Genomic DNA, 23,097 nt, shown 5'->3' with positions numbered 1-23,097 from the left:
TCTGCCTGTGTTGATAAGCCCTGGATTTGTATTTTGTTTATATTCTGTTTATCTTCGGTTTCATGGTTGGGTAGGAGCTGCTGCTCACAGAGGAGGAAGTCATGTGACAGAGCTTTCTGTGTATGTAGCAGAGCTGGATGTGTACAGAACAACTGATACAGATGCACTCACAAAATAGTGAGTTACAAGATCTCCCTGTTCACTATCAGTCCGTCCATCCCAGTCTGTGATTCTACAGAACTTTCTCTCTCTGCACCTCATGCTGCAGCCCTTCTCCCACCTTGCCATTGGCAGTATCAGCTCTGTGCAGATAAGCTATTAACCCTTAGTGCTCACACAGCACAGGCTATAAACTTCATGTAACTGGTTTACTTGGATTTCTACCACTTGTTACATGTTCCCTGCTCCTACATGTGATGGAAGCTGCCAGGCTGTCACCATATACATCCTGTATGTACTGTACATGTCCTCTGCTTCTCCATGTGATGGAAGCTCCCGGGCTGTTACCATATACATCCTGTATGTACTGTGCATGTCCCCTCCTCCTACATTTGATGGAAGCTGCCGGGCTGTCACCATATACATCCTGTATGTACTGTACATGTCCCTGCTCCTCCATGTGATGGAAGCTGCCAGGCTGTCACCATATACATCCTGTATGTACTGTACATGTCCCCTGCTCCTCCATGTGATGGAAGCTGCCAGGCTGTCACCATATACATCCTGTATGTACTGTACATGTCCCTGCTCCTCCATGTGATGGAAGCTGCCAGGCTGTCACCATATACATCCTGTATGTACTGTACATGTCCCCTGCTCCTCCATGTGATGGAAGCTCCCGGGCTGTCACCATATACATCCTGTATGTGCACTGTGCAGTGTTCACTGGATTTACTTGTGGAAAACTGGATTTAATGCTAAATTACTGTGAGAGAGAACACAAGACATCATAGGATCTGTGGGCAAGCCAACTGGCCTCAGCTTGAGGGCATAGACAGACATTAGTCTCCACCCACTTCACCTTTGGTGAGAAAGATTTTTGTCAAACACTTTCAGAACAGAAAATGTCAGAACTTTGGAAAGAAACGGACGAGCAGCACAAAGTAGTCATCAAAGGGGGAATCACATATGATAATTTAGTAAAATCACTATAGCTTTACAGCTACGCCTTAACCACTGATTGCAGCGAAACCTCTATGGTCGCAAACTCTATGACTATCCTCATGATAGAAAATATTCTATATCTAGTACACAAATCCAATAAATAACATAACTCACCACTTTCTCCCTGGAGCGTAAAACTCCCATCTTTCCAAATCGCACGTGGAAGGGTGAACACTGGAGGTTGCCATTGGGCTGCCGTACCACAATAATGTCTATACAGCCGGAGAGGGTGGCCGGATTCAGTCCTCTGTACAGCTCCTTCACAGTCACAAATACTTGTCCGGCGAGCTGCCCCACGTAATTCATTGTTTGAGCCTGAGACAAAAGAGGAACAAAAATATTATATTTCATAGCGTACAAATTCCAGAATATCCCAACACGATGAGAGATGTAGTAGCCGCACTGCTACGGATACGGATTATGTGCAGACATCAGACAATTCCCAAGGAGACTTCCCGAGAAGCCTGTTGGATGGAAATATTCCTCAGGGAGATCCATGTGTTGATGTGGATGTATTTCCCAGAAGGCTTTGCTCCTCACAAAGAACATAAACATCCACAATCTTCCTCTGCTCCTTATATCTCTTCTGTACTTATTACAGAATATGGGTCAGGACGGGTCACACGAATGAAATGAAATTAAAATCCTGCATATTTCTGTTTGGGTGTACAAAGTGATATTTACTAATGCTGTGTAATAGTCAGAGCCTTATGGGGCCAGGGCAAGGTAAAGACTACATAATTACTCCAGCTTCTAGATCGTGCATCGCTCCATAGCTTCTGTCTTCCATCCTTCCGAAACGGGCGGGCACAGGACCCCCTTTATTCAATGAGTGTCCTGTCCGGGGAGTCCACATAGGAGACCAGTCCCATGACTCCTGGAACTTCTGGACAAGCTTCAGGCCCAAAACGAATAGTCCCAGAGGGAAACTGGAACTAAAAGCTTGTATGTGACTTTTATTCCCATCCCCCCTGACTCCTTTAAACTGGGACAAAACTATTACAGTGTAAGGCTGGATTCACATGACCGGTGCCCGCCGTACCGTAGCACGGCTGATCACCCCCCGCCCCTCTCCATAGGGATACATGGCGCACATGTATTTTTTCACAGGGTAGGAGTGGTACGGTGCCGCACGCGTGCTGCACCGTACCGCTCCCGTAGGGCGCCGCGTGCCCATTTCCGTCTATGGGGGACGTATATCGGCCGTATATACGTCCCCCTTGCGGTAGTGTGAATGCAGCCTAAGCTGGAGCATCTTTTACTGTCTAGTATTACTCCCTAGTACTATGCTTAGATTCCTACCAAAAAGGAGCAAACTTCAAAATCTTAAGCCTTCACTCTTTCCACTTAACCCTGCCCCCGTGTTGGACAACACATAGAAAGCATCTTACTTAATAAATGCATTCTGAATCATTTCAGTACTTTATAAAATGTTGTTTCATATTACCTCCCCTGGCTCCTTGCCAGCAGTGCGTGGTGAGCCCCAAGGGGCGTGGCAGCAGCCTGTGTGTCTGTGTCTTCTCTTCTCCATATTCATCCAGCTCCCCCCCCCCCTTCCCACTTCCTGTGATGAGCAGGTAGGGGAGGGAGGGGATGGTGTGGAGTAGAGGAAGAATGCAGGAGGAGACACAGGCACACATATGCTGCAGCTCTCCCTCCCTAGGACTAACCACACACTGCTGGAAAGTAAACAGGTAATGGAAATACAGAAATGATTCAGAATCCTGATAAATTCATTTTTAAAATTAGCATAGCATAGGCCAGTGATGGCGAACCTTTTAGAGCCTGAGTGCCCAAACTTCAACCAAAAGCCACTTATTTAATGCAAAGTGCCAGCGCAGCAATTTAAGCACCAATTTATTTCTCCTTGTTCTTTGACAACTTTCAATCGTTCAGCCTCCTAAAGACACCAACGCAGTTGAAAGGGGGAGGGCAAATTTGCCTATTATTGTAGGAAGATTCTGCAGGAAGATTCTTTGAGTCCTGTCTGGTGAACTTCATGCTGGGGTGATGGCCTCGGTGCCCACAGAGAGGGCTCCAAGTGCCACCTCTGGCACCCGTGCCATAGGTTTGCCACCACTGGCATAGGCTAATGGAACCTGTCAGCCCCTCAAAATTACATTCCTGGTGACAGGTTCACCTTAAGATTTAACAATTATTTTAAACACTTCTATACTGTGGAAATGCTCCATAAATACACAGGAAGGGGACAAAACTCTAAAAACAACTTCTAAGAACCACAGCAGAAGCCGATCACTTTATACTGCACATAAATAAGCGGCCAATCAATAACGAAAACTGCAGGACACATAAAAATAGATTTTATGCAGGTGTTAAATAAGAGCGCGGCCCTGCACCAGGTCTCTAATATACAACATAAAACCTAAAAAAAAAAAAAACTAACTAAAGTTAGTCACTTTCCACTCTTTTTGACTAATGAATTTTACACCAATTTTTTGCACTCAAAAATTTGAAAATGAAATATATTCCTTGACTATAATAATTAACATTTTTTTGAGTTTACAACTAAAAAATGTGAATATTGTTAGATATTCCTGGAATGATATTCCCATTATTTCAACTGTCAATGCTTTTAAACTGCCTTTCTATGTCCACCTCAGTGAATGTGCCAAGGCGGTCACACATGCTCAGTCTTTACCTCTTTTTCTTTTCTCCTGGCTCCCAATAAACCCACCTCTTCTTCTCGGCTTGTTAGAGGATATTAGGAATATGTGCAACTGCTAAACCCTGAATGTCTTGTGATAGAACTGTATAATTATGGACTGGATTTACTTTGTTATTGTTTATGGGATGGCCCCTTTAAGTTTTTTTTTTTTAATTTTGGCTTGGTTTTATGCTGGTATTGTACTACAGCAAACTTGTATCGCCCTCTACAAATACAGCTCCAGGTGTAAGGGACACAGCAGTTATACATTAGGAGAGGTAGTATAAGTGGATCTTGTCTGGAACACCCTTGTTTACTTTCATCCGGAGAACTTCAGGGCTTGTCTTTGTTATTGAATGGCATGAAAAGCCGTCATTGAAAACCCAGCTCACGTGCCCGGCAAACACAGCACACAAACAACTTGTTCCCCTTTCAGAGAACACAGAAGTACAACTCTCAGTGGGTGCAGAAGGGAGTCGCAGGAGTGACGGCATGTTGTTAGACTAATGAAATGACCATGTATAGAAGATATAGTAGCACATTATGTTTAATCCAAACAGCAGTCATACGCAATAGATAAATGTAGCCTGAAGCTATAGATTTTAGTGGGACCAGACGATCATATAATGTCTATAGGGGTACCCCAAATATGCTTAGAGGCATGTGTCAGGGGTAATAAAAGTCAAATTGAGCGATGTTTGAGCTGAGAAGCCAGTCTCAAGGAGGGCCGAGGAGCCCATCTTGCAGAGGGCCGAGGAGCCCATCGTGCAGAGGGCCGAGGAGCCCATCGTACAGAGGGCCGAGGAGCCCATCGTACAGAGGGCCGAGGAGCCCATCGTACAGAGGGCCGAGGAGCCCATCGTACAGAGGGCCGAGGAGCCCATCGTACAGAGGGCCGAGGAGCCCATCGTACAGGGGGCCGAGGAGCCCATCGTACAGGGGGCCGAGGAGCCCATTGTACAGGGGGCCGAGGAGCCCATCGTACAGAGGGCCGAGGAGCCCATCGTACAGAGGGCCGAGGAGCCCATCGTACAGAGGGCCGAGGAGCCCATCGTACAGAGGGCCGAGGAGCCCATCTTACAGAGGGCCGAGGAGCCCATCGTACAGAGGGCCGAGGAACCCATCGTACAGAGGGCCGAGGAACCCATCGTACAGAGGGCCGAGGAACCCATCGTACAGAGGGCCGAGGAACCCATCGTACAGAGGGCCGAGGAGCCCATCGTACAGAGGGCCGAGGAGCCCATCGTACAGAGGGCCGAGGAGCCCATCGTACAGAGGGCCGAGGAGCCCATCTTATAGAGGGCCGAGGAGCCCATCTTACAGAGGGCCGAGGAGCCCATCATACAGAGGGCCGGGGAGCCCAACTTCATGTCACTGGTGAAGCACAGAAGATATGATAACTCTAAGTCCTTTGGCATTCACACATGTGTGCCATATGTCTCTAGGGATTTGTTTTATTGCAGCCCTGCATTTAGAAGACAAGAAAGAACGTATTTTTCCGACTATAAGGCGCATGAAAAAATCTTTTGATTTTCTCAGAAATCAAAGGTGCGCCTTATAGTCCAGTGCGCCTTATATATGAACCATACTTACAGACAACAGCTGCCTTGAGCTGTGCACAGGTCTGCCACCTGCTGGTCATTCATCCTTATAATCAGGTGCGCCTTATAATCCGGTATGCCTTATATATGAACCTAGACGTTTTAGCAGGCATTTATTGATGGTGCACCTTATAATCCGGTGCGCCATATAGTCCAAAAAAATACTGTACTTATATTCCAAGACCCAGCATCATACCAGGGAGCACAAGAGGCTATTGGGGACCTGACCTATGCCGTATGTTTATGTACTGGACCCCAGCACATGGATGATGTCTATGTTGCTCATTTCCTTGTTTTGAAATAAACAGCAGATTTTATGAAACATATTTGAGATTCTCCTAACGCCACATACAAAGGTAAATCATTAATGACATAACCTTCAGAGAACATAGTCTCAAGCTCAGACAACTAAAATAGAAGGACCCTGGTAATAGTTTACATTCTGTCCTATCTGTTCTATCCCACTACAATATCGAATATCGCGTGTCCCAGGAAAACCTACAACTCGTCAGAGGAAGCAGCTGAAAAGAGCCACCACCTGAACCAATGATTCTGTAGGAGATAGTCAAAGGTGTGCCCTAAGGGTGAAAACACACTTGGCGTTTTTGGGCCGTTTTTGGGCCATTTTTAGTTAAAAACGCGTCCGTTTTTTTAACGCATGCGTTTTTTACAATCTGAAAACGCACTAACTAAAAACGGCCCAAAAACGCCACGTGTGTCTTCACCCTAATAGAGATAAGCTAAGCCAGACTCAAGAGAAATAAATAGATAACATATAATTATCCATATTATTTGAAATTATTTTACATTTTATCAGATTCTGGAGAAGTTGGAGAAGTACAGATAAACATAGATATGTATGTTGTATTTCTTTTATTTTTTTTTTTGTTTTGCTTTAATAGTCCCTGCCAATATGTAAAAAAAAGGGTTTTCCCCGACTAAATTAAGAGATGAAATGTCCCTTCTAGAATTCCCTCTTTTTTGTGAAATCTTACCCGTCTTACACGAAAGTCAGGAAAATATGACTCTTTTCATCCCATTTTCACATGAGATGAGATGAGTTAAGTTTAGTGGTAGGGATAATGCCATTTTCTGAAGCCCCTGTCTTCCTAGAAACACGCTTTTTATGGCATATTAAAGAGAAGGATCTCATATTTCAGATATCACATCAAGCTTCCAGTCAGGACCACCAGTAGGAAGTTCAGCCTAACTGGCATATTTTGTGGATCCCCCAAAGAATGATCATCCACCCTTATGTACACAGCAAGTTCCCTGCATCTGAAAAGGAAGGATGGTTTTCTGTGACCTAGGGCCCCTTCTCCTCCTTGGGGCCCCCTGAATACAGTCACGCTAAACCCCCCCTGATGGCTGCCCTGCTTACAGTTATGTGAGCTACAGAACTGGACATACAGGCAGTTTAAAAAATAGGCCGGAACTGGATGTTTATCTGCACCTTATATTTCCAACTATGCATTTAGTTGTATGTTTTTCTGGTTCAGCAGCTCTCAGAACCATTAGCTAGATATAATCTGAAAGATGAGATCCTTATCTTTAATATGACACAAAAAGCATGTTTGTAGGCTCTATAGAACAGAAGATAGGACTTATGAAGTGACTCTACCTCTGAAATTACAAACATGACTCGTCTCTTGTGAAAATGAGGAGAGAAGAGTCATATTTGCCTGACATTGGAAAGAGTTTTGTTATAAATGGGTGTGATTTCATATAAAAGATATTAGTGGAGTAAAACCTGGTGACAGGTTCCCTTTACGGCTTCTATTGAAAGTACTGTACTTGGAAAAGTTTACAAATATGAAGAATTGTGAAAATAATTCTTACCACAAGTCACATGCTCACAAATGCTGAAATACTAGATTTTCCTAGTGGCCGCAAAAAGTAAACTAAGTATTTAGAGAGAAGTGACTCAATATCCTACAGTTTTCCATTTTTTTTAAAGGGGTTTTACCAAGTTCGCAGATTATCCCCTATCCACAGGGTCTCATTTCTGGGACCTCCACACATCTAGAGAACAGAACCGGCAGCAGAGAATGGGAATCCTGTACTGTATGCACTAATAGGTGTGAGGCATGTGTCCTCCATTCAATTGTATTGGAGTGTTGGAAATTGCTGAGCACAGTGCTCCCCTATCTCCAGCTCTCTCCTTACCTGCACTCCTATAGTACTGAATAGAGCAGCAAGATCTATGCTCAACCTGTTGCTTCATCAATTAGTGATAACGGGACTGCCAGATTGATGAGGGTCCTGTTCTCGTAATCAAGAGGTCTCAGCAGTTGGACCCCCATCAATCAGCTTGAGGATACATTATATATATATAAATATATATATGTGAAGCCACGGAATATTTTTTTTACAGGTGACAAGAGTTCAGAATAAATTCCTCATGTAATATAGATCTTCACACCTATAATTAAACGCCTGCAGGAAATAACAAAGAACTTTCTCCAACATAACTTTGCTGCAGTCACATTACTGTGTGCATTCCATGTGCTTGTCATACTGCAGCTTTAGTGCCCGCTCTGCCATGTGCTTGTCATACTGCAGCTTTAGTGCCCGCTCTGCCATGTGCTTGTCATACTGCAGCTCTAGTGCCCGCTCTGCCATGTGCTTGTCATACAGCAGCTCTAGTGCCCGCTCTGCCATGTGCTTGTCATACTGCAGCTCTAGTGCCCTCTCTGCCATGTGCTTGTCATACTGCAGCTCTAGTGCCCGCTCTGCCATGTGCTTGTCATACTGCAGCTTTAGTGCCCGCTCTGCCATGTGCTTGTCATACTGCAGCTTTAGTGCCCGCTCTGCCATGTGCTTGTCATACTGCAGCTCTAGTGCCCGCTCTGCCATGTGCTTGTCATACTACAGCTCTAGTGCCCGCTCTGCCATGTGTTTGTCATACTGCAGCTCTAGTGCCCGCTCTGCCATGTGCTTGTCATACTGCAGCTCTAGTGCCCGCTCTGTCATGTGCTTGTCATACTGCAGCTTTAGTGCCCGCTCTGCCATGTGCTTGTCATACTGCAGCTTTAGTGCCCGCTCTGCCATGTGCTTGTCATACTGCAGCTTTAGTGCCTGCTCTGCCATGTGCTTGTCATACTGCAGCTCTAGTGCCCGCTCTGCCATGTGCTTGTCATACTGCAGCTCTAGTGCCCGCTCTGCCATGTGCTTGTCATACTGCAGCTCTAGTGCCCGCTCTGCCATGTGCTTGTCATACTGCAGCTCTAGTGCCCGCTCTGCCATGTGCTTGTCATACTACAGCTCTAGTGCCCGCTCTGCCATGTGTTTGTCATACTGCAGCTCTAGTGCCCGCTCTGCCATGTGCTTGTCATACTGCAGCTCTAGTGCCCGCTCTGCCATGTGCTTGTCATACAGCAGCTCTAGTGCCCGCTCTGCCATGTGCTTGTCATACTGCAGCTCTAGTGCCCTCTCTGCCATGTGCTTGTCATACTGCAGCTCTAGTGCCCGCTCTGCCATGTGCTTGTCATACTGCAGCTCTAGTGCCCGCTCTGTCATGGGCTTGTCATACTGCAGCTCTAGTGCCCGCTCTGCCATGTGTTTGTCATACTGCAGCTCTAGTGCCCGCTCTGCCATGTGCTTGTCATACCGCAGCTCTAGTGCCCGCTCTGCCATGTGCTTGTCATACTGCAGCTCTAGTGCCCGCTCTGCCATGTGCTTGTCTTACTGCAGCTCTAGTGCCCGCTCTGTCATGGGCTTGTCATACTGCAGCTCTAGTGCCCGCTCTGCCATGTGCTTGTCTTACTGCAGCTCTAGTGCCCGCTCTGCCATGTGCTTGTCTTACTGCAGCTCTAGTGCCCGCTCTGCCATGTGCTTGTCATACTGCAGCTCTAGTGCCCGCTCTGCCATGTGCTTGTCATACTGCAGCTCTAGTGCCCGCTCTGCCATGTGCTTGTCATACTGCAGCTCTAGTGCCCGCTCTGCCATGTGCTTGTCATACTGCAGCTCTAGTGCCCGCTCTGCCATGTGCTTGTCATACTGCAGCTCTAGTGCCCGCTCTGCCATGTCCTTGTCATACTGCAGCTCTAGTGCCCGCTCTGCCATGTCCTTGTCATACTGCAGCTCTAGTGTGAAGGCCTGGGTGCCCACAGAAAGGGCTCAGAGTGCCACCTCTGGCACCCGTGCCATAGGTTCGCCACCACTGTCCTAAAGGATTGTTGGAGAACATGCCCATTTTACCCCCCATAGCTTAGCCTATAGGCACCATAACCATCCCCTGGCTCACAGGCGACCACTGATGGTCGTACAACTACCAGAGTTCTCCACTAATGATCACCAAGTCCATAAATATTCCTCCGGCATAGATTCACCACATCACCCTCATGCAGTGCCATGAACAATGGCTGACGTGCCCACAATGTTGATGATTTTAGGAGACACAAAAGACACAACAGCCGCTCCTAGTAAACAGGATCTTGGCATGGCTTCCTCCAGACGCCCACCCATCTGCGGGAACAATACCCTCTTCTCATCACCAAGACATCTGCCGGTAAACATGAAACACATCAAAATACCTCCTAGTCTGAACACGGGTCTTATCTGACGCCACCTGGAGATGCCCAGAAGTCATTGCTGCAGGTACATGGTAGACAATGGTGAGAACTTTTAGATGGGCAGCACTTTTAGAATGTTCTGTATCTAATATGAAGGGACGGACTCACAATATAAGTCTCCAGTGATAACATATTTATATAATGACTACAACTTCTATACTATGAATAACATATAACCCACTCCCCAAGGCTAAACTTCTCATAAAGTGCATATTATAGTAGAGCAAAGAATCTGCTGACAACTGCTAATCTAAGGAGTAAAATGTTGTACCGACAAAGACAGAAGCCATGACACAAGAAGGAGCTGAATCCTTAAAGGTGATGCTGATTGTGGGGGGTCCAACAACTGTTATGATCCCCACCAATGGGTCCCATACCCTTTATCAATGGAATAAGTTGGTCAAGCTCCGTGCAGATAGGGGCAATGGGTTCTACATTCTTGTGATTGGTAGGGTCTTGGGTATATTTTTAGAACTTAGGACTAGCCCCTTTAGGCTAGCCCCACAAGAATATAAGGGAAGATTACGTCAGCAATGAGGGAGGATAAGCTGACCTCACCCATTATACCACTTACAGATTTTGGCTCTCCCTGATGACACAAGTCAAGGAAAAGGAGTATTGGGCATGTTGGATTTTGATATGTCTAAATCCTTTGTACTCTTACACCCCTGCCCTTTTTGGAAAAAGACATATAGATAAAGACAACTGTCAGACCAAGCAGTGACATGTCCCACAGAAACAAGGGATGGGGCATGTTGAATTTCAATATGTCCAACCATATCAACTCCAGCAACTCCTGTGCATGGCTCATGTCTGGTATCGGAGCTCAACTCCATAGAAGTGAAGGTAAAAAAGATGCAATACCACAAACAACCTCTAGATTTATGTGGCGCTGTTTCTAGTAGAAAGCATGCATTATAACGATTTTATTTTATTTACTAAGGCAAAATCCTTTGAATACCTAGAAACAGGAATAGATAAGTTTTACCGATCATGAAGCTATTAGGACTGTGCCATAAACCACAAACCAATTGTGTCATTACTTAATGCAGATTCTCTAATTGTCCTTTTAAGCCGCACCTCCAATAGTGAAACAGCAGCGTAACTGCGCCCTATTATACAGTATATTTATATCATTCCGTTAAAGGGACTTTCCACAGCTACACACTACGGAGCCATATTCATTAATGTGTCTAGGACGCCTTTACATGTGCCGTTTTCGTCGTGTTTTTAAACGCATCCAAAATTAAAATGGCACATGGGAAGGCGCTCTCAGGCTCCGACAAAGCCGTCACCAATAGTCTATTGCTGCGCCAGATTTATCATTGTGATAATGAATGTGTCGCAGGGTAAGACTGTTGAGTACTACTTTCTGGCCGTGGTCACACATACCACTAGGCATCCGTTCATGGCACAGGGGGCGGTCCTCGGCCTGAACGCACATGCGTTTCCAGAAAAACGCATGCGATCGGCTTATCAATCGCATGCGTTTCCCTGGAAACACATGTGCGTTCGGGCCGAGGACCTCCCCCTGTGCGCTAGCATCGCGTTATGAAAGGACGCCTAGCGGTACGTGTGACCGCGGCCATAGATGACCATAATGCAAATACAGGCGGTCCCCTACTCAGGGACACCCGACTTACAGACGACCACATGCGCACAGACATTGCTTTTGTCCATTTAATATAAATTTTTCTTGCAGATGTCAAAGTGACCCTTCAAGAAGTTGGGACAAGCGAGTGACATCATTCTCCAAATTCGGATCCGAAAACACAGATAACATATGGATAACCCATGAATCGTTATTGCGGGCGTATGGCTCTGTGACTGATTACACAATGGACAACAAAACTGGACAGCGGTTCCACTCTGAGGCCGGCGCCACACAGGGCGCTTTGTCTGCGCTTGCAAATGCAAACGCAGACAAAGTCGTGCCCACCGTAGGCGTTTCTATGGAAACGCCTACGATCGGGAACGAGCCGCCGGTGTTTTGCGTTAATTTAACGCGAAACACCGGCGGCTCGTTCCCGATCGCAGGCGTTTCCATAGAAACGCCGATGCGATCGGGCCGAGGCCCGCCCCGGTGGGCGCGACTTTGTCTGCGTTTGCATTTGCAAGCGCAGACAAAGCGCCCTGTGTGGCGCCGGCCTGAGGCCGTGGTTAAACGTACCGCTAGGCGTCCGTTCAGAATGTGACGCTAGCACACAGGGGGCAGTCCTCGGGCCGAGGACCTCCCTCTGTGTGCTAACGTCGCGTTATGAACGGACACCTAGCGGCACGTGTGACCGCGGCCTGAGAGGATAACACAGGTAGCCTCAGGGCGCGTTCACACTTTGCGTTTTGGTCGCGTTTTCATTGCGTTTGAAATGCATATACAACAGCTGATGAGAGGTGATTTGCCTAATTACATTACCGTTTACGTTTGTAAACGCAATGTTAACGTGTTTACGATGCGTTTTGTTAACAGAAATGTTAACAGTGATATAATTAGGCAAATCACTCCTCCTCAGCTGTTGTATATGCGTTTCAAACGCATTGAAAACGCAGGTCAAAACGCAACGTGTGAACGCGCCCTGAGGGCGCGTTCACACGTTGCGTTTTGACCTGCGTTTTCATTGCGTTTGAAACGCATATACAACAGCTGAGGAGAGGTGATTTGCCTAATTTCATCACTGTTAACACATGCGTCAACAAAACGCATCGTAAACGCGATGTTAACGCATGCGTTAACAAAGCGTTAACGCATGCGTTTTGTTAACGCATGCGTTAACATTGCGTTTACAAACGTAAACGGTAATGTAATTAGGCAAATTACCTCACATCAGCTGTTGTATATGCGTTCCAAACGCAATGAAAACGCAACCAAAACGCAACGTGTGAACGCGCCCTCAGGGTGAAGACACACATGGCATTTTTAGGCCATTTTTGGACCATTTTTAGTTATTGCATTTTCAGATCATAAAAAACGCACAAGTTTTTTTGAAAATGCATCCATTTTTGACAGGTTTTACCAATTATCTTAATTAAAACTGGTCATAAACAGATGCGTTTTCATAAAACGCATGCGGTTTTTAACGGACTGCTTAAAAGGCGTTTAACGGGCCAAAATGCTTTCAAAACGCCACGTGTGCCATCACCCTCAGGTAGGGGATGACAGGGCACGACCAATCTTATGTTTCTGAATTATACTGAGGGCGCATTCACACGTTGCGCTTTGGTTGCGTTTTCATTGCGTTTTAAAACGCATTACAACAGCTGAGGAGAGGTGATTTGCCTAATTACATTACTATTTACATTTGTTAACAAATTGTTAACACATGCGTTAACATCACGTTTACAATGCATTTTGTAAACACAAATGGTAACAGTAATGTAATTAGGCAAATCACCTCATCTCAGCTGTTGTGATGCAGTTTAAAACGCAATTAAAATGCAACCAAGGCGCAACGTGTGAACACGCCCTAAGGGGGCGGTCACAAGTTGCAGTTAAAACTGCATTGCAATCAGCTTTGAGGTGGTTTTGGGTGTAGTTTTGTCAAGTTAACAGGTGAAAGACATGAACTGAACGAGTGAATGCCATTTGTGGAGCAGGTTTCCCCTCCAAAATCAACTTCACCCGTTTTGCTCATGTCTTTCACCTGTTAAATTGACGGAACTGCACCTAAAACCACCTCAAAGTTGATCGCGATGCAGTTTTAGGCTGGTGCCACACGCACCGCTTTGTCTGTGTTTGAAAATGCAAACAAAGCCGCACCCACGGGGGCGGGCCGCGATCGTATCGCGTTAATTTAATGCAAAACACCGGCGGCTTGTTCCCGATCACAGGCGTTTCCATAGAAACGCCAATGCGATCAGGCTGCGGGCCGTCCCGGTGGGAGCGGCTTTGTCTGCGTTCGCATTTTCAAACGCAGACAAAGCGGTGCGTGCGGCACCAGCCTAAACTGCAACACATGTGACTGCACTCTGAGGGCTGGTCCACACATTTCGCTAGCGTTGCGTTCATAACGCGTCACTAGCGCACTCGCTCGGGGCGATCGCGTTTCCAGAGATTACTTTAATGCAAAACACCGGTAGGGCATTAAAAACACCAATGCGATCGGGTCACGGTTCGCTCCGGTGGGTGCGGTTTGACCTGCGTTTGGAAACGCAAATGCAGCCACAACATCCCATGTGATCGTGCCCTAAGGAAAGCACTTTGTGTTAAACCCAGAACCTTTCTGGACCCCCTTTGTTCTGGTGAGGTGGAATTTGAAGGTAGGTCATTTCTGCGGCCACTCATGTGTGTATATATATACACACATATTTTGTAGTGATATGCCGTGTGTGTATTGCACATCACTCGACAATACCAGGACAGGAACGGCTGTGACACCTGAACTGTTCATGGTGCCAAAATGTTTTAAATGTAATTGTTTTAACATGTTACAGATTAAGGCTACACGCCCCCGTCCCCCTCCATGAAGGGATGCAGTGACTTCTAGTATCATAGATCACTATTAGACTCCTTACACATAGACCTACGCTGGTCTTGGGCCAAAAACTATGGATCTGCTGTCCATGTGTCATCACTGTGTCATGCATTGCCTAGCCATATATCCACAAAAATGGTCCCTGTGTCATCTGTTTTTGCATGTCCTTAGGAGGTGACTATCTTGTCCCTACCTCTTGAAGGGTCACATGAGTGTGTGAAGCAGCAAGTGATCCACAACAAGCGGATGACACCCATGTGGCTTCTGTGTTTTTCATGTTCCCATAAATGTCTATGGGAAATCCCAAGCCAACAATACACACGGGAGTAGGATCTGCTCTGAGTATGCAACAGGCTCCACATTGATTAGTGAACAAACATGTTCATGTGTATGGAGCCATTGAAATTAATGTGCAAAGCTGACATTAGGGGAAAAAAAGACTTACAGAACATGGATAAAGACAATGTATGTATGCACAAGGGCTAAGGGTGATGCCACACATGGCATTTTTGGTCCGTTTTTAGTCCGTTTTTCCCAATAATCTTAATAGATAAACAGGTTGTAAGCAGCAAAACGCATGGTAAACTGCCAAAAACGGACTGAAAACGGATGTTTAAAAACGGACCAAAAACGCCATGTGTGACATCACCCTAAGGCTGCACTTTGATGGGGTCAGGAAATACGGTACTAACTATGGTAAAAGGTCAGCACAATCCATGAGAGGTTTATCCCGTACACATGTGGATATCAGTGTGGGCTGAAGGAACATATATACTGTATATATCAATAGCACACATGTTATGATAATGACATTAACATGTATAATAATAATCTTTATTTATATAGCGGCATCAAATTCCATAGCGCTTTACATGTATAAGGTGCAAATCAACATGACCCAGAGAGGTCAGCCGTTAAGCAATCCCCCGGGCCCCAGACCCCGACATCAGACCTGCTATTTTAAGGATTTCTATACATAATACCCAAAACTATACATACAGAATCCTGAAGGTTACAACAACCACATAACATACATATGAGATCTGGATAACCCCAGGGCGAACAATCTAGGCATCTCAGAACTAGGACACGCTGGATGAAGGATTTAGGTTAAATGGAGCCCGTCCCCGCACACAGACACAGCTGGGAGAATACGATAAAATGTAGACGACTTACATGGTATAGGTGGAGGGTGAGATTAGAAGAAGGGCACAGGATATGGGTGCTATGTACCAGCTCCAGATCATTAGCTGTCAGTGCACCCGAAATACACCAGGGGAGCCCTTCCCACCAGCTCACAGGTAGCAGCCTTCAAACACATACAGCCAATCACATCCTGGGAAACAAGTCTCAGTTTAAAGGAAAATATAGAGATTCATAGGCTCCAGAAGCAGCCTCCTTATGCCAGCCTCCACCTTCAGGAAGCAATGACAGCGGGGTCCTAGAGAGCTCAGCACCACAATGTACTGGTTCTGTACAAACCAGCAGCAATCCTCATCCTTGTCACCAGGTCTGCCTATAAATAGTAACAGATTGTATTCACTCCTAGTGATCAGGAGCTGCTTACTGCTACATTGTATCTACCAAGTCACCCGTCTGGCTTATGTAAGATGTTATGTATACATCTAATACCCACACTGATACATAGATAGGCTATAGATAGATACATAGAATAAGCAATCACGTGCTCATACGCATGGAACAAAGCAATGCAACCATGTATTCACAGCAATAATGAAGCTCATTTGAAAACATATTACATAGAGTAAATTCAGCTAGTAATATATACACACAGATTACATAACTACAATTTAGATACTATAGGTAGATAACAGATAGATACTATACATGGATATAAGATACATAGACAGAAATGAGATCTACTGTAGATAAACAATAGATACAGTAGATATAGATAAATACTGTAGATACATTGATTTATCTACAGTATCTCATTTGTATCTACATCTATGTATCTATTATTTATCTAGAGTAGATCTAATTTGTATCTCATACTGTAGATAGATAGATATGAGATGGATAGATGATAGATAGAGTGGTCTTACATAAGGGGTGCAGAATTGTGCCCAAACTAGGCAAAAATATATTTCTACACAATATGTGAAAACAAAAACTATAAACAATACTTTAAACTTTCGAGGGATGGAGCTATATATTTTGCATTGGAGGCCCAGCAGTCCCAAGAGTAGCTGGATGGATAGATAGATATTAGATAGGTGGGAGATAGATGGGAGAGAGATAGATATGAGATAGATAGATAGATAGATATGCAACAACTAGCACATAAGCATATAACAACTCGCAATGCAACAATGTATCACACCAATAACAAAGCTTATTTGTAAACATATCACATGGAGTAACTACAGCTGGATAGATACATACAGGACACATAGATACCTGATAGATAGGTATGAGATAGATATCAGATACAGAAATGATATGCATACTGTAGATGGATGGATAGATAGCAGCATATAGCATTACTAGTCTGATACATGAATGAATGTACATTACTTACAGCTTGTGATCAGTGCACAGTGAAATGATCCAATTAAGTCGACCCCCTACAACCCCCCCAGCCACTGTAGTGAGGCCCCACACAGGTCACAATGCAGGCAGCAGGAGCAGTAGTGGGGGGAACTAGGGGGTTCTCCGACATCCAGCAAATCTCAGCTCACAGCACGTCTCTGGCCTGCATTGCAATGGTGGCTCCTGCAGTTATCTTCAGGAGATAAATCCTTCAATGAGGAGGATCCGGGCCAGGCTGCAGGGTTATGGGGCCTGGGTGCTGCTGGGCAGAGGGTGCAGGCAGGGCATGCTCTGGGTGTGCTGTGGTTGTGTGTCTGCACCCATGCTGGAAGTGACTAGTGACTGAGCTGTAGGGAGGAGGCTGGGGTGATCCAGGCAGCCTATCACAGGGTGCACACACCAGCCTCATACATCAGCAGGCTGCCTGCCTGTGACCAGAGCTGTCATGCTGTGCCCCAGGACTAATCCTCACCAGTATATGCTCAGGATGAATAGAAACCTGTCACCTTCTTCTCAGGTGACTGCCCAGATGTCTGCAAACCAGTGCAGGATGAGAGTGGTTGTTATAGCAGCACAATGTACACAGAGGAAAATGCATCTTCTACTACAAAGTCAAGGACCAGTTCAGAAAACGTCATCATTTCTGTCTGAGAAAGTTGTGTGAAGACCATTATGGCTTCTCTCAAAAGCATAGCTGCCGTTCAGGGATCTGGGAAAGCTGGGTGAAGATCAATATGACTACCTTGACATCCCCTATAGTGTCTGCCATCTGACTTATTGGATGTGCAGCAAGAGATATATAATCAGAGTAAGTATAGATACAATTCAGGAGTCGGGAAAGCTGGGTGAAGCCCACCTGGGATATATAGGTTGTTCCTACTAATAGGTTGTTACTATCAGAATTAATGGCAGAATAGAATTCTTACAGCTGAGAAATTGGAACAACTAAGGGAATAAAATGCTTCTATACACCTTCTTCAAGGATCGCATGATTCTGCTATGTAGCAACTGATGCACAACTACAAACTATGGGGAGTTCCTATTTTGTTGTACATTTCTATGGGAAGGAACAGAAGCTGCTCTGAGTTTTCTACATCCTCCACAAAGATCTAGGAAAAACACGTTCATGTGCACAGGTCCATTGACATTAACACGTCAATGTGCCATCCAAAAAGAGAAAACACGGAGACCACATGGATGAATACAATGTTCTTGTGCAGGTGGCCTGAGGTTCTAGGTTCTATGTGTTCCCGAGCCTTTTAATGGGAAATACGTCCTTCCATTTTGATACAAGAGGGTTGAGCAGGCTCTATCTTCCCCCATATATACAGGCATGCTAGATATTGCCAGATATTGTCCTGTTCATCAAGCCACCCATATCCCTTACTTCGCCCCAGCCTATCTTAATTAACCTAATGGAGCTAGCTAGAATGTTATCTAACACTACAATGGGTAGCTTCAAAGAATTTCCTCAGCCGCAGCAACTCCTTGAATCTCTCCATGGATCTCCCTCCATTTCTTAAACACGAGACAATAAGTCATAAAACTCTTAGACCAATATTCTGGTTAGGGACAGTTCTGGAGTCATGGTTCATCTCAGCCCAAGGGCAAATCCATTTTTGGAACCTGTATCACCAGGGTATCATATCGATTTGTCTAATTAGGTTCTAGCATCCTTGGGTCTAGAGATATAAATATCTTGGGATGGGACCATAGCAAATGGGTCAGTTTTGGTATCAATGCGATCCAGGGATTCACCCGGATACAATGATAGCAGAACCCTGACCCTACGTCTTCCCCTTGAGAAGCTAAGACTTCTCCAAGGTTCTGGACTTAATACCTGGAAGTAGGGTCCTACACGCCCTCCTGGTGGTGTTCAAGGGTGTGTCTGCACCTAATATAATCAGAACACCCGTGATGCTTTTGTCTTTCATCTGGTGAAAACCTTAACATCACAAGTGCATGAAAGATTTCAAAGTGTGGACTATCCATCCCTAATTGGCCCACGAATAAGGTAACTAAAATACAAATTGCTGATACTTGTAGTCCTACCTTTGTAGTCATATATATATATATATATATATATATATATATATATATATATATATATATATATATATTTGTGTGTACTATTTGTCTAGTGTGACCTTAAGGCAATTAAATATAAAATTTAACCTGCATTTCGCTTTTATCTCGATCCACGAAACCAACTTCCATGTCTTGGTTATATACATGCTACCGGGTTGGTTCCTCACCCTATATAAATCCGTTACGGACCGGGCTTGTATTAAAGGAGAACTGGTGGCAGCTTATGGGTTCGATAATAAGGGTTGTGATTTATTGTTGTGCCATATCCGGAGGTTGTGTGAACAAACCTAAATCACTTCCTGCGCCTCTCAGAACCTGTGCGTTCTGGGAGTGTCTATAAAAGGATAACTAAGTGACCTTGCGTACCCTTCAGGGGTCCGAAACATCACGGTTTCCTTCACACTGAGTAAGACCCTTTTCACATGAACGTATAAAAACAGCCGTATTCTACCCATACTGTACCATTTTCATACGGGTAGCATATGGCTACATTCATTTCAATGGGCAAAACGAGCATCCATTCAAATGGCTGCATTGTGCACTGTACTGTACCGTGAGCAAGAAGTAAAAAAATATATAGCAAGTCTCATATTTTCTCCAGTATTTCCATTCTGTACGCCCCATAGGAGTCCATGGGAATGTATAAAATACGTGTTGCATACGTGCGGCGTATGCATTCTGTCACCCATCCATCATCTGCCAGCAAATAGTATTTCATACAGATACAATACGAATACAGTGACATATTTGCACATAAGGATGAAAAACCTTACAGAAATCATACGCGCATGTGAAAGTGGCCTAAATCTGTCTCTGTTCCACACAAACGTGTTCAGACTTTGGAAATGGATAAATGTACTGTACTAGTCGGATCTCATGACTGAACACACTACACAGGATGGGAGTCCTTGCACCATGCAGAGATATGATGCATGGACTCTTTCGCTTTAAAGGACATCTACCACCAGGATGAAGGATTGTAAACCAAGCACACTGACATACTATTGTGTGCACCCTCTGGCAGGATACACTCTTCTTTTAGCTTCTTATGCCCTAGTTTTTACAAAATAAGGCTTTTAAAATTCTGTAAATAAGCCTGCAGGGCTCCAGGTTGCATAGGTTTTAATGGAGCATGGAACCCTGCAGGTTCATTTGCATAATTTTTAAAGTATCTTTTTCGTAAAAGCAAGGGCAAAAAACAAGCTAAAAGAAGAGAAGATCCTGAGAGAGGGGGCACACATCATCATGTAAGTATACTTGTTTTACAATCCTTCATTCTGGTGGTAGATTTCCTTTAACTACAGCGCTTGTCACAGTAACTGTTAGCTAAGGTCATGACATAACAATACGGAAACACAGCCATCTTTCTGTCTGTATAAGAGTCTGAAATTCTTGGCACAAGATGATTTTTTTGGGCACTTGACTCCTGAAGTGAATCTCCACTAATATGTTTTAGATATATTTTATAAGCTACTATAATAATTGTCCTTAAGATTCATATCCATAGTCTGGGTAATGGGTTCTAGTTCTTAGTATGCATTTATGTATTCAGTTGTCACCTGTCTCCCTGTATCGGGCTGTCCCATGTAAGGGGTTAATAATGTCTTTATTATAGGACATACTATATGATATCCTTTCTGTCTGGATGTTATATAAAGGGATAGTGTATGGAGATAAGATGATTAGGATCTAGTGAGGACTGACACCTGAGAATACAAGACACTTCTGTACAAGTGACAATTCCAATATTCTGATGACATCAGGGGAATCCCAAAGAAATGGAGACAGGGAAATGCAATGCAGGGGGAATGGGATCTGATAAAAGCATCCAGTCTTGTAAGATAAGGAAAGTATCTATCATCAAGGTGACCTGAGCACCTTATCACTGGATACAATGTACATGCATTTAGTATCCTGACGTATTCCACGTAGTAGCGGATTATAATACGGGCGGTTTGGGCGGCTGCCAGTGGCCCATATTCAACCAAACAACTCATCAAGTTGGATTCTGCCCTGTAGAGATGATAGAGGGGGCCCTGAAATCCCCAAACATTGTGCCGGCTCTCAAAACACATGTACAGTATGCAGGAACCCTTTCAAGACTTTTAGAAATCCTCCAAAGGTCCTTGAACTTATTTAACTGAAAACCGACAGAAGGGACCCCCTCCTTTCCCAAGAAACATGGTTCTTGTACCATATGCGGGCAGTAAATGTCACACAATTAAGAGAAAAAATTAACTTGAGGGGCTCACAATCCTACAGCCCAGAACCCATGGTGGTCTTAATCTGCCCCTGATTGGACATTACAAGGGTAAAGTTATTTGTTAGGATAGCTCATAACTTAGAGATCAGTAGAGGTCTGACGCCTGGGATCCCATTTATTATGAGAATTGGAGTCCCATTCCCTTAAAGGGAACCTGTCACCAGGGACCTCACTAAAGACAGGTTGCATAAGCCCATTACAGCAGCAGTGCAAATATGTCTTTCTGCTTTCTCTAAACATCTGCATTACAATATAATTTTGTGTTATAAGTTACCTTGCACCCTGACAGAATCCTCTGTGTAGACCCAGGGGTTGGGCTTTGATTTGGATGCATTTCAAAATACAACACTTGACTTGTCTGTGCTGCTCACTCCTCAGCTCTCCTCCCCCGCCCCTTTGTGTTACTGTACAGCTCCTCCCTCCTGCTTCTACACAGAGCTCACAGCCTGACATCAGTGGGGGAGGGAGGAGCTGTACAGGAGCACAAAGGCGGGAACTGAGAGCTGAGGAGTCTGCAGCACAGACAAGTCATGTGTTGTTTTTTTGAAATGCATCCACTCCAAAGCCCAACCCCTGTGACTACACAGATGAGTCTGTCAGGGTGCAAGGTAATTCTATTTTAATGAAAATGCTTAGAGAAAGCATATTTACAATGAAGCAGTAATGGGCTTCTGTAGCCTGTCTTTAGTGAAAATGAGGCCCCTTGTGACAGGTTCCCTCTCAATGGAGACTCAGGGCGAACATGCACCCTACCGCATCATTCATCCTCTAAGGGAATCCTCTAAGTGGACCTACAGCTCCAAGTGCCCCATTAATCTCAATGTAGCCTGCAGCCATCCCATGTACTTCCCACCAAAACAACCCAATGTACATGAATGGCACTAAATTTAATTCATAGCTACTGTTACGGTATATTCAGTCATAAGAAATTTTGAATAATATTATTCCTCGTTGCTGTACGTTATGATCGGATCCTCTGGATATTTAGGGAAAACCTTTAGAAATCCGCCATATCCATGTTATAAACCAACATATACAAATTTTAAAAAGTGGTAAAATACCCTAAAATCTGCATGGAATTAACAATTTAATATATCTCAAATACTATTATCTTGTTATAGTATAGAAAATACATAAAAAAGCAATAACAACAAAGTTACAGATGTAGTAGAATGACCAGTCTAAGATATTGCAACAATGTATAAGTAGAATCTATAGTCTCTTCTATATAGTCATTATTATTGTTACAAACCGTCGTCCTTTTCACTTCAGCCTGAGACAAGAGGCTGTTGGACTTCAGGGAGTGCAGGATTTGCTTGACTCTTCCCATGTCGTGTCACCCACAGATCTGCTACTATCATTGGGTTCATGGAGGACTCCAGAGATACCAAGATGCCAGGTGATGCCCAGTCTTCATGGGTCCATAGTATGTGGATTAGCTGTATTATACTGGAGCAGATGGCACCTCGGCCAGTACACAGAGGACTCTTTGTTACGTGGTGGGACAGCACTTTCCAGTAGATGTGTGCAGCCTGTAAATGATGCTGGAAGCTCATTCTCTGACCACAGCAGAATAGGCAAGAGGCAATACACGGGGCACAGCAGGGACACAGGACCCTGGATAGGGCATCTGTCTACTCCAGGGTCACATTATACATCTAGAGGGCCCAGGATCATTATCCATATCAATACACCAGGGAAACCAAGCAAAGATGGAGAA

The 23,097-nt window shown here is 44.7% G+C and overlaps 1 protein-coding gene across 6 annotated transcripts in view; it reads right to left on the bottom strand.

The window, feature by feature from the left end:
- Nucleotides 1-23,097, bottom strand: part of LPIN1 (lipin 1) — a 122,953-nt gene that overhangs the window by 53,989 nt on the left and 45,867 nt on the right. For 3 of the 6 annotated variants that reach the window (XM_072143596.1, XM_072143601.1, XM_072143598.1), the window contains exon 2: nucleotides 1,279-1,479. In XM_072143596.1, the coding sequence (XP_071999697.1) occupies nucleotides 1,279-1,479 (201 nt within the window). Of the gene's footprint in view, nucleotides 1-1,278; nucleotides 1,480-15,649; nucleotides 15,887-17,015; nucleotides 17,353-22,629; nucleotides 22,795-23,097 lie in introns of those variants that run through there. The other 3 variants (XM_072143597.1, XM_072143599.1, XM_072143600.1) reach the window with 3 other exon arrangements.

Source organism: Engystomops pustulosus, chromosome 3 (assembly GCF_040894005.1).
Source record: "Engystomops pustulosus chromosome 3, aEngPut4.maternal, whole genome shotgun sequence".
NCBI lineage: Eukaryota > Metazoa > Chordata > Amphibia > Anura > Leptodactylidae > Engystomops > Engystomops pustulosus.
Note: the sequence above shows the minus strand (reverse complement) of the source record. Positions and strands in the feature narration are given on the sequence as shown.